General features: G+C 39.8%; 1 protein-coding gene across 28 annotated transcripts in view; it reads right to left on the bottom strand.

Moving 5' to 3' along the window:
* Positions 1-510: 510 nt before the first annotated feature.
* EPB41L3 (erythrocyte membrane protein band 4.1 like 3) overlaps positions 511-12240 on the bottom strand; it is a 139040-nt gene continuing 127310 nt past the window's right edge. For 11 of the 28 annotated variants that reach the window (XM_027676101.1, XM_027676106.1, XM_027676120.1 and 8 more), the window contains 10 exons: positions 11103-11177; positions 10583-10684; positions 9096-9824; positions 8448-8570; positions 7549-7941; positions 6393-6521; positions 5857-5955; positions 4690-4770; positions 4307-4423; positions 511-3071 (listed from right to left, as the gene is read on the bottom strand). In XM_027676101.1, the coding sequence (XP_027531902.1) occupies positions 4313-4423; positions 4690-4770; positions 5857-5955; positions 6393-6521; positions 7549-7941; positions 8448-8570; positions 9096-9824; positions 10583-10684; positions 11103-11177 (1842 nt within the window). In that variant the 3' untranslated portion in view covers positions 511-3071; positions 4307-4312. The remainder of the gene's footprint in view (positions 3072-4306; positions 4424-4689; positions 4771-5856; positions 5956-6392; positions 6522-7548; positions 7942-8447; positions 8571-9095; positions 9825-10582; positions 10685-11102; positions 11178-12240) is intronic. The other 17 variants (XM_027676249.1, XM_027676217.1, XM_027676275.1 and 14 more) reach the window with 8 other exon arrangements.

The following is a 12240-nucleotide window of genomic DNA, read 5'->3' on the forward strand; positions in this document are numbered from 1 at the left end:
GTGTCTAAATCTGCTCTGGGAAGAAATAGGACCAAGCTGTTAAATCCTTGCTCTGATCTACTATATAGATTTAGAAGCTCATTCACTTCTTTATGTATGCTCGAGCACAGAAATACCCTCACTTGCCATTTGTGATGAGACAGCCTTAAAAAAACTTCAGAAGGATAACCATTAAGGGCTTCCAAAGAACCTTAAAAAATGCCAAGGTGATGTATTCACTCTTTCTGTATCTGTAATGGTCACAATTGCTGTGATCACTTGTGATGCTCACTCTTGCCTGGTGTGCAAAGCCCTGCCCGGACATCTGGGTCCCTTACCACAATGGTGCAGAGTATGGGGCTGAAGCTGTGACTCCAGTTGTAGCAAGTGAGTCTGTCTCCTGTACTGGTGTCTGTGTTGGCAATGGTGTTTTCAAGTAACACAATATTTGATGATTTGTTTTCTAAGCTGTTTTACGTCTAGAGGCCAGACAAAGACCAACAATAAATGAGAAGAGACGGAGACAAAAGATGGTTGGTAGAAACAGGCAGGTGCTCTTTATTTCATGTGGCACAGCATTAGGTAGACAACCCAAGAAACAGTTTCTAACAAAAACCAAAGCTATCACTTCCAGGAACCATCCCCCAAACAAGGGTCTACTACCAACAGTGGCACTGAGACGTCCTTGCCTGTCCACTCTCATCTCCTCATAGTTTGTATGTGCTTAGGCTGTGTCTTAGCGGTGAGTGTCCTTTCCAAGGAGACTAACTTCTTATGACACAATATCTTTAGACAGCATACATACTGTGCAGGATCACCAGAGTACAATCTCCTCAAGCCATGCTAAAATATAATGCTAACTCTGGAGAGAAGGCTGTGTGATCGCCTCGTCTCTCTGAGGTAATACAATGCTGTTCCTTAGCTGACAACATGAGGGGCACCTGAGGGAGGATCGATATGGCTTCAGAGTCTATTTTTAAACTCCTGATGCAGTAGGGAGGACCTGGCATGCTGTCTGCCAAGACAAGGTGAGGACCTCCTCCACCCCTGGTTGCCAGCAGCACCAGAGAGCTGAGCCTACTGTCACCCAGAGGGATGAGAACAGAGATGCTCTTGGACTAGGAGAGGGCCATCAAAATTCACAACGAACCGGCGGTTATTAGGTGAAAGGTGAGCAATGATGGCAGTTTGGGGGGGGGTTACATCATTAGCACTCTGGATTTAAAGGCATGAAGAATGGCTGGTGGAAGGAAGATGTTTTAGAAACTAAGGGCAAAGCTTTAAAAGCCTCAGGATATTACTTTTAATTATTATCTACAGGTTATTCTCTCTATATATACTATTTTTCTTTCTAAATTATGAAAATAAACATTTATTAACAAGTCACTGGGTCAAATCCTGCTCTCCACTGAAGCCAAATCCATTGACTTCAATGGGAGGGAGCCCTGTGTAAACAACGAAGGGCAAATTTGGCCCTTTATGTCCTGAAAAGTCTGCTTGTACCCATTTTCTTTCAATACTGCAAGGAAATACAGACTGAAGGGTGAATTAATTGTTACATATATCTCTTAAACTACCAGGGGAGTGTCAATGAGATGTGGCAAAGGAGCAGAAAGAGAGAACTGTAAGTAAGTATTGATTTAAAGAGAATTTTATCCATATTTCAGAACAAAAGTACTAAAAGAGAGTGCATCTGGGTCAAGCGCTACTGTCCTTTACTTTCTAAGCAATGACAAAATCCTTCATTTAGCTTCGGTGAAATGTTTACACAACCAGAGAAAACAGAAGGAACCAAACAGTCTTTTTCCTTTGCAAACATCATATGCACAAAGGTGAACACTCATCCCTTTGGATGCTCTGCTAACTCCCACTGTCTGCACAGAGCAGTGTCAGCCGCTGAAGACAAAACACATCTACTGTGCACATGAGTAAAACCTGTGGTGTCCTACAAATGTAACATTTTGATGTTTTGAATATTAAAAACCTCTAGGTGCTTTTAGACACAGAACAATACAATTTTGGGTGCATTTACCACTTTTATTTCACTATGCAGAAACATACATTCACCATGTGTTGTGATGCAGCTGACAGTGTAATGGACGCTATCCCTTCCGTGGGTATTAGAGCTGGATACTAATGAGTTTTTGGTGGATGTTCTGTACAGGTTAAGGCTTGACTCTGAACTAGATAGTAAATGCTGACCAGATTCTCAAACAGATTTTTTTTTTCCTCTGAGAACAAAAGGGAAATCAATAGAAAACCATCACGGTTATTTCAGATTAATAATTTTCTAAAGCTGCAAACTAAGTAAAATACAGATATTCTTTTTTTTTTTCTCCAAAATAACTACATATAATTTACAAGGTTAGGATCTGTGAAGGGTGACTGGAAGCTGACTCTGAACAATGCTGACAAAAATCATTAAAGTTAATATACTAAAATCATTACTACCTCATAGGGTATTCATTCAGGTATACAAAGCACACTTTGTAAGCATTTAAGTGTTTTGATAAGAGTAGAGATTCATCATTGTTTATCGGGCAGTAATAAAACCAGATGAAACAAATATAAGATTCAAGTTGTTTACCGAATAAACTGTGTTATTGGCACATCTAATGTGTGGTAAAACATTATACACAGTACCTATACAGCTTCTAGCATTTTGGGGGTAATCTTCATTTACAATATCCATAAACAAAAGGCTTGCCACCTAACAAATTTTAATTTGTTTAGACTTTCAGAAACTGTGAAAGGCATGAACTGTTTATGTGTTACATGAGATCACTGTTTATATTGTTTATGAACGTGCAGGTATAGCTGAAAACTTAGACATTTTAAGAAAATTAAAAATGCTGCTTTTCTGTAATTTTATTGTTGCTTCATGCAATATTGTTTAACTGCTGCTGATTCAGATTGCTTTCTATGGGAAGGTATCTCTGCCAGTTTCTTTATTAACGGTCAAGATCAATTCTTCTGTACTGAAATTTTCCATAGACAGATACAAGTCAGTCATGTTGGAACTGAGACTCCGTATAGGCTCTCGTATTCCTACTGGTATGCATGTCTGGATTCATATGCAATCTAGGTTATTCCTGCAGAAAAGAGAATTGAGTTAATTATTTGAAGCAACTACTCTCTTACAAAAGATATTTTGTAACTTTGTTCATGTAAGAAAAGCTATTTGAAAATGGCATCATCCCGGTATGAGCAACTTGGACCAAATCCAAAGTCCACTGATGCCAATGGAAAGAATTAGCGACATCAATAGACTTTTAAGCAAGCCACATTGAGCTGTCTCTGAAACAATTAGCAGAATACCACAAGAATCACAGCTACTCACTCCTTAGTGACTGGTTCCATCTTCCAAATAAATAACTGACACTGAAATTCAGTTTTCTTTAGGGTCTGTATATCCAAAAGCAGAAGAGCCAAAGAACTTCAAAAGGTGCATTATACTCTGTTACTTACACCAAGTGCTAAGGAATACATATTGTTTTAAGAATAAAATGCTGCTATTGATTCCAACAAATCTGACAAGCAGCTTTTTCTTCCCCTTCTGCATACAGCATTCAAAGCAATTTGTGCAGTGGTGCTGGCATTAACAGCTTTTGCATAGCAGGTTAGTATGCATGGCATGTTTCTGCACACAGAAGAAATATAGGAATATTAAGATGTCTGTTTATCCAGCCACTATTGGAGAGCATGCCTTTACTGAAAAAGAGCTTGACACAAGAAAAGCTGCATTATCATCTCATCCTGATAAACAATGCTGCTTTAAAACATAAAATGTTCTTTCAAATACAAGAAAGCCAAGACACCCAAATACTGACAAACTAATTCACTGTGTTTAAAAGCAAGTCGGACCATATCTTTGCAAGTTGGGAATTAAAGCATAACTTGTAACATATCTGCAAGGGACATTTAAAAAAGCAGCTGTAGGTTTTTTCCTTGGCATTTTTAAACCAAAATGCACACCTTTAAGAACAAATTATTTTTGTTCTTAAATGATACGGAAGCAGATGATTTTTTATTACTTCAGAATTAGAAAATTAGACTATAACAAAGCATGGACAATGAGGACTTTTCAGAGAGCCAACGAAAGCAAATGAGTAGTTTCTCTTTCTCCAGCTGGCACCGTTAAATGAAGACAGATGATTAGAGCTGAATGTGGTTTACTTTCAAATACCAGAACTGATAACCAACGCAAATGCAAGTGGAAAATGCCACTGAGAGAAAGCGAAGAGTTAGAGGTGAAATATGGTAGGAGAACAACATTTGCAACATGCCAGCCCAGTAAATGCCTAGGAAAATCATCTAATCTTCTTACCTCTAGTCAATCCTCCCCATCTTCTGGTGTGATTTCTGTCTCTTTATGTACCACTACTTTGGTCACTGACATGTCAGGGTGCTGCTCTTTGGCTTCTTTAATTGCCTGAGCCAGCGCCTATCCCAAGGAAACCACAGAAGGGCAAAAACAAAAAGGAGGTGGAACATGCATGATCAGTAGCAAGGTGGAGAGATTCATGAGATATTACACAATTTACAAATGGGGAAAATGATTAAAATATGAAATATACCATCAATGATTTAACTACTAATCCAGTTTAATTTAAGGCATGCCAGTATGAACAGTATCTGTCAAAGCAGTATTTAAAAATGTTCTCTTTGGCAGTCTTCATGGTAGCTTTTTTAGCAGTTTATAGATTTTACCTGATCATGATCAATATCTGCATCTCCTGTGATGACTATTCTTTTTTCAATTCTTGTCTCTGAGATGCCTCCTTTCACAGTCTAGATGGGAGGGACAAATGCATGTCAGTAACTTTGGAGTGCTGCTACTCATCCAGAGAACGATCAGGGCAGGAACCCAGACATGACTGGACTGAACTGGCTCAAACAGCACATGCAGAAGGGGCAACGGGCAACCCAGATCTGCACCCTAAGCGGCTCTGAAGTCAGCTTGCTCTCAATGGATTAACGACCTCCCAAAGTCCTTCCAACACAGATTATTTTATGATTCTAGTCAATCTGCACATATATCAGGAGAGATGTTTGTATGTCAAAAATGGTAGGTATTTATAGTAAATTTGTCCTATGAAGAATGGCATGGGAATACAGACACCCCATACAATACAGGGTGGAAGGCCTTTGTATAGCTCATCTACTAAAGGGTTAGTAGCATTAGGAACTTCACTGCAGAAAGATGAAATCCTGTCCCCAGTGAATATTGGTAGGAGAGCTGTCAGAGCACTAAGAGAGTTTCTGCTTAGGGAGGAACTGTTATTTAGATGCTGTCTTGGACCTTGGAAGACCCAACATCTTTTGTCTTTGCAGCTACGAGCTTTCAGTCTGGCTGTTGGAGAGTTCCCCAGGGTACTACCCAGAAACACAGCCATGGTGTCTGAGTTGACTGAATGTTCTGTTATGATTACATGGTACAGACTTACTACGTGCTTTCAACACCGTGCAGGGGCAACAGCTCAGGAATGAAAGGCAGTATAGTCATGTCAGTGGAGCCTCATGTTCAGGTAAATTATTCCTTCCAGGCTACCAAATGATGCCAATGTGATTATACTGCTTCCAGTTCCAGATAGTATTTGCAGGTAAATCAAGTGTCTCTGCCCAACAAGGTTTTGTGTTTGCAAAGAAATACATTAAATGCTCACGACTTTCAGGACTCTGGTCAAGTTGTTGAGTGATGAGTTAATCAAGTCAGTATAGCCAAAGACAGGTAAATGAAGACAAGTACCCAAAGAATACAAGATTTTGCCTAGAGAGCATAAGCATGGGTCCACAATTTGAAATAAATCATGGAATTGAGCTTATGAAAGCACGCACCCTGGTGAAAAAAGAGCTCCCTGTTTTCTGAGGACTTACTTTGGTGATATGTGTAGTAGTCGTAGTGCTGGTGGTTTCAGATGTGATAGTCTGTGCACTCATCAATACACCTGGTTCGGAGTCAGCACCGGAATCCACCTAGGAACCAGAAGAGAAAACCAGTCATCACAAAGAATGCTCCTGAGCACAGGGAGACAAGAACTGGACTGTTAAACTTCCCTGTTTCTACAGTTCTTCATAAAGTGAGCATCTAATGGTAGGGAAGTAACTGCTATTAGGGTGATCATGTGTCAGTATTTCTCTCTCTGCATTTGGAGGCTCCCCTTCACTTCTGGAAGGACAGATGAGAAGCTGGGGTTTTTAAATCTGTAGTTTTATCTAGAAAGGCCCTACACCAGAACATGAGAGTCACCCTCAGGTAAGTTATTCTGATGTACATCCTCCTCATGCCAATATTTAATACTTGAACAATTTAGAACAATTTACACTGAGGCATACACTTAAAAATGGGTAAAGAAACATAGGTTCCTTAAGGGCATATTAACTGAGACAGTGTCTTTTGCAGAATTTCTTACCTGAGAAGACTCATAAGTAATGGTTTTTGTTTCTGTATGGACTACTGGCACTTCTTTTGTTGAAATTTCAAGGCTTTCCCCACCAGGAACACTGCTGAAACTGATAGTCTCAGTCTTCACAACTGGTGACTGTGTGAACAAAAAACAAGGAATTGGAATTTGGATTTCTCGGAAGGATTTTTTTTTTGCTTGGGGAAAAGAAAGAACAACTAAAAAGTGCTCTGCATTTAACAAAAAAAAAAAAGGAGAAAATTATCTTCATTACAGTGGTACATACATGTATATACTGGCAACACTTCACACTTCAAACCACCACACCTGGAATCCATGAAACCAAAGTTCAAAAACATTCTAAACACTACAAGAGGCAATGGTCACAGCCTGAAAAACAGGAAATTCCCTCTGAACATCGGGAGACACCTTTTCACTGTGAGGGTGACTGAGCACTGCCACAGGTTGCCCAGGGAGGTTGTGGAGACTCCCTTCTTGGAGATGCCCAGAAGAAGCTCTCTGGACATGGTCCTGGGCAGCAACTGACTCTGGGTGTCCCTGCTTGAATGGCAGGGTTGGAGCAGATGAGCTCCAGAGGGCCCTGCCAGCCTCAATTGTTCTGGGATTCTGTGATTCTGTACTTTCTTAACATGACAAGAGAATGAACCCTGTTCAGGGTTAGTCTTCTGTCTTCTTTGGAAAAAAACCCTCTGCAAAAAAGCTCTTGAAATTCTGCTAATGGATCTAAGGTAAGGAACCTGGGTTAAGACATTGTACACTTGTCTATAATTGTACCAAGCATGGAAAAAAAATCTATTTCCTGTCTTTGAGGACATATGAACTTTGCCAATCTGGACAGACTTTCCCAAAGACAATGCCAGCTGATCTCGTTATCTGTTGCATAAAATGCACGAAATTCAGTATTTCTCTGTAGCATGAAAAGCACTTATTTAAAACATGCATGGCGTTTTGCTAATGATGGAAAACAGCAACAAGCCTTGCAGATGCCACACAAGGAGGAAATAAGAGGAGAAACAAACTGCATGCTTCAAAGATGCAATCATACAAACTTGGCACTTTACTTTCCATGACAGGAATTAACTTAGTCCACCATTGCCTATGTTCGCAATTCAGCACAGGTGTGACTGATTTAATAACAAGTTACCTCAAAATGAGATTTTCTTTCCAAAGACTCTGAAAGTTGGACTGTTGTTCTGTGCTCCTCTGCTTGCTCACATGAAGCAGTGGCAGTGACTCCTTCCTGTTTGGTTAGGGCTTTCTCAGCCTCCTCCCTTTTTTCCTCCTTCGCCCCCTCAGTCCCAGAAGAGCCCTCCTTCCCTTTCACGCCAGCAGCCACCGCGGATGCTGCCTCAGCCTGGGCATCCAGCGCAAGTCCGACCACTTTAGCAGGATCCCCGCCTGCATGCACCTCCATCCCATGTCTCTCCTTGACAACTACAGTCTCCTGTACAACCTTCTTCACTGTATCCTGATGTGGTTGAACTGCTTGCTTCATGTCACTGGAAGTTATCTCCTGAGATGTCGTTGTGTCTATTCTCTGCAGGGAAGGAGGAAAAGAACACTCAGCATCAGAAGGAGACAACACTATTTGCCGTAGCTCCTCAGCTTAATGTACTGTGAACATAAACTAAAAAATGGGTATTATATTTTGCCAATTTATTTCTCTCATGTTGCACGGATTTGTTCTCAGGATGTTATCAGTACAGTAGAAATGCGAAACAAAGCAAGAATCACAACTTTTAAAAGCGAAGAGAAATGTCAATGTCAGTGTTTTTCTCATTGGTATTTTTGTGGGAGTTTTATAAAGGCAAAATACAGTACCCTGCACAATGACCAAAATAAAGTGAAATGAGAGGAAACCTGGTTTGGTTTTTTTTCTTTTTCAGTGAAGTTTCTGTTGTGATCTCTTGTAACAAAGGAAAAGGCACATGAATACATGCATTACTTATATAGTTCCAAATTGTGCAAAAAACAGGAAACAATAGAAAAGCAAAAGTAATTGTTGTGTAGTTATAACACTGATGGAGGGAATCAAACGGCCACCTGAGCCCAGCTATGGGAAGTTGAAGTAACCCCTCCTATGAACTCAGTCGGTTTTCTGGCAGACTCTATTAGAGTGAAGATATCTGAACCATCCAAGGTTTTTTCACTGGTGGACTGTTTAGTCTAAACAGACAAAGAAATGTAGAGTCATACAAAGAAGAAAGGCAGACCCACATGAACAGACATATTAATTGCCAAAACTGAAGGCAGAGACAGAGGAAAAGGAGAGAAGGTTGCGGGGGCACAGAGAAGTTGGAAACGGGAAAAGAATGGGAAAATAAATCAGAGCGAATTCATAATGGCTGTAGTAAGCAACAGTTTAAAAGCATAGTTGTTAGCATTGGCATTTTGCTGGTTCAAGCAAATATTTTTTTTTTTCCTTTTATTAACAAGCCACAGCAGCAATAGTACATTTCAGTAACACGGATCTTTAAATAAACCAGAAAGGCTGAAAGCCTTATATAATGTCTATTTCAGACTGTGGAACGGATTCAAAGTATGAGAGAAAAAAAATAAGCTGGGTTGGCTGCTGTCAACACAAAGCCAGGCAGCAAGAGAACCGAAAGGTAGGGCGGTGTGAGGGGATTGCCTAAAAGAAGTCATGCTTTTATCTTTAAATCGTGGCATGAAGTCAAAGCCACTTGTTACCACCACTCTTGATGCAGACGACTCAGTAACATAGTGAGCAGTAGCAATGGTAAATGGCTGTTCTCTGGAATATCTCCACTCAGACAGGCTCTTATCTGTCCAGGCAAATGCCCCTGCTTTTACAGCTTCACTGCCAAGATGTTTCTCTGCTTTGCCAAGCTGTAAGCTTCCCAGTGTACCATGTAATTGCAAATCCTGGTCCATCTTTAGTGTCTTTTTCAAACTCTCCTCTTCAGGACTTTGTAACTGAGATTCTGCTTCCTTTATGGGTGTCAAAGAGTCGGACAGCTTTCTTTTTGTGCTCTGCACATCGGATCCCCGCCTGGCTTTCTCATCAGTGACAGGCTTGAGAATTTCATACTTGGCCGCTATTGGAATGATTTTCACAGATTCTTGCACTTCCCTTTCCATTTTTTGCGAAGTTTCTACTGAAGGCTGTACTGCTTTCTCGCCCTCTTTAGCTTTACTTGTCATGGTTACAATTTTCCCAGACATGGTATCATAGGACTTTCCTAGGGTGAACATTTTCTGCTTATTCTCCTCATTGGATTGTATTTCGCTTTCCAAGTCCTCAAAGCTCTGCATTAGAACGGTACTGGATTTTAACATCTCAGGTGGAAAGGCAGTTTTACTGCTCACAGTCACTACCTTGTATGCCAGATTTTTTTCCGATTCACCATCAACTACCTCAGAGGGTATTTTGTCTATAATAACCCAATCCTCAGTGCCCTATATTTGAGATATAAAAGCTAAATTAGAATATCTGAAGGTTTATCTGTACTTCAGGAACACTAAAGTATGATGACTTTTAAGAAATCAATGCTGCCTCTTCTGAAAGCATATAACAACTTTTACCATTGTAGTTCTTAGAGCAGTTATCAAACAAACAAACAGAACCACCTTAGGCATATGATTTCTTTGCATATTGTCTCCCCTCAGAGGCCCATATAACGTGGACACAAAAAATATTTTTCCCATACTATGTTTGTATTCGTTTGCAGTGGTATAGCATTTCAGGGCATGTTTGAAAATGATGATTGGAATCATCCTGGGGTTAAAAATCACATATCACAGAGGTTCATAATGCTACCGTAAAAGAAAAAAAAATTACAAAAATGGGGCAAATAAGCCCATTCAACTGTTCCCCAGTTGTCACAAACACACTGTTCATGAGGTTTTATAATAGTATGCATTTGTACGTAGCTGTAGCCTGCACTGAATTTCCTTGTTTTCATTAGAATAACTTCAACCCCCTTCAGGATTGTTTAAATGGAGCAGTACAACACAGTAAACTGTGTAAACTAAACATACTAGTAAAGATTCTGAATGGAACTTAATTGCAGCATCTTTTTTCCTCCTCACGCAAATATGCTATGTGATTTTCTTTGACTATGCAATCAGCACCCAGCTATTTGACCTTAAGACCATAATTTCTGTATTTAACTAAACAAATGAGGTAGTTTAAAATTGAATGAATTAAAAATAACCTCTAGGGATGATGGGATACTTTTCTGGATAATGATTTGATGAGAAGTAACCAAAGTGCCAGCAGATTCTCCTTCCTGCAGCTTCTTCTCTATCACACTTGGCTAATAGAAAAACCAATAAAAATACAAAGTTCACCATCACTCGGCATAATCTAGATTCACTTGATCATATAAAGGAAATTCATTCTAGTGACAAAAGTGCCCCATTCACCATAACGTTCTCAGTGAGGTTTATGCTGGAAATGCATGCACAACCACAAACAACAGCCACAAACAGCATCGTGCAAGTAGATTTCTAACTAGCAGAGAAATCAGTCTCCATTAGGAAGACATAAGCTCTGGAAGGGACTCATTCCTCAGAATTTTGTCCCCAGATTACATCTCCATCTGAAACTTATGAAATAATAATAATAAAAATACATATTAAAAAGGGAGGGCTTGGAACGGAAAAAAATAATAAAATAATAAATCATTGCCATCCTATTTGACTGCATTTCAAGAAAGTATTTTTTGTTTTTACCTGCATTTCAAGGAATGTAGTACCTCCCTTCTGCAAAAATATGAGTTTTTCTGATTTTTCTCTTTCTTCTTTGGTCTAATGTCAGGGGAATAAATTATTTTAGTAAGCGGAGGGTATAAAGTCCACTATACTTTACAGTAGCTCATCGTATTTCTCTATACTAAATATTATTAACTGAATGGTAAATTAGGAAACAGAATTAAAGAGAATCATTTTACAGCAAAGAGGTTTCCAATAAGAAGTGAAATCAGTGCCTCTCCACGGTGAATGCAAAGTTGTCACAAGCAAACCACTTGTGTAGTACAAAACCCACTAAAATGAGTAATGCCCCGGTGTGGATGCACTGTGTTCCTTTCATCTCATATTATTCATTTAACAGTGACTGATGCTGAGAACAGGCCCCTCCACCTTCACCCTGAATGAGGCTCTCTTCTGAGTTTGCAGCCCTTCCTGCTGAAGGAGGCACAAGGTGTGCCCTGCAAAGATTTCAGCACTCCCTGCTGGTATAAGAGGCCTCAAAAGTCCTCTTCCTACACAGGAAGCTAACCATTGCTCTATTATCACTATAGTGAGACACTGAACTCCTCCTCAGTTTTTTATCCCATCAGTGCCTTCCCAGTGCTGTGAGAATAGTATATCTGCAACTTGGCCAACTGGGAAAATTTTAAATGTTGGTAAGACTCCACTTCCTAAGCCTTTTGAACCACCTTCTCGGCCAGCCACTGTTGCCATTTGGCCAGAGAAAGCAAGTCTCTACAGAACAAAATAAGTTTCTTGCTAAGCCCTTTCTAGCCACTTCAGTGGCTAGTGCACTTAATAGACATGCCAGTGGAAGTGTTATGACTGGCCTGACAAAAGCCTATACTCAAGAAGAAAGGCAGAAATCTAAAGAAAGATATGAAACTAGAAAGAGGAAGGGGTAAAAGCTCATCTCCCTGACTGTGATGAGATGCATAAAAGTGTTGGCTTGATCCAATCCAGGTCAGATTAAACATTGTCAAGGAGTTTGTTAATATGTTTGCTTTCATGTTCTGCAGCTATCGGCCACTATCATGGCAGATATTTAAAACTGTATTTTTCATAACTAAAAAAGAATGAAGTATTTCCCCTACTATGGTAACAAACCAAGTGGGTTTGC

This window comes from Neopelma chrysocephalum, unplaced genomic scaffold (genome assembly GCF_003984885.1).
Source record: "Neopelma chrysocephalum unplaced genomic scaffold, ASM398488v2 Primary Assembly neopelma1_22, whole genome shotgun sequence".
Taxonomy (NCBI): Eukaryota; Metazoa; Chordata; class Aves; order Passeriformes; family Pipridae; genus Neopelma; species Neopelma chrysocephalum.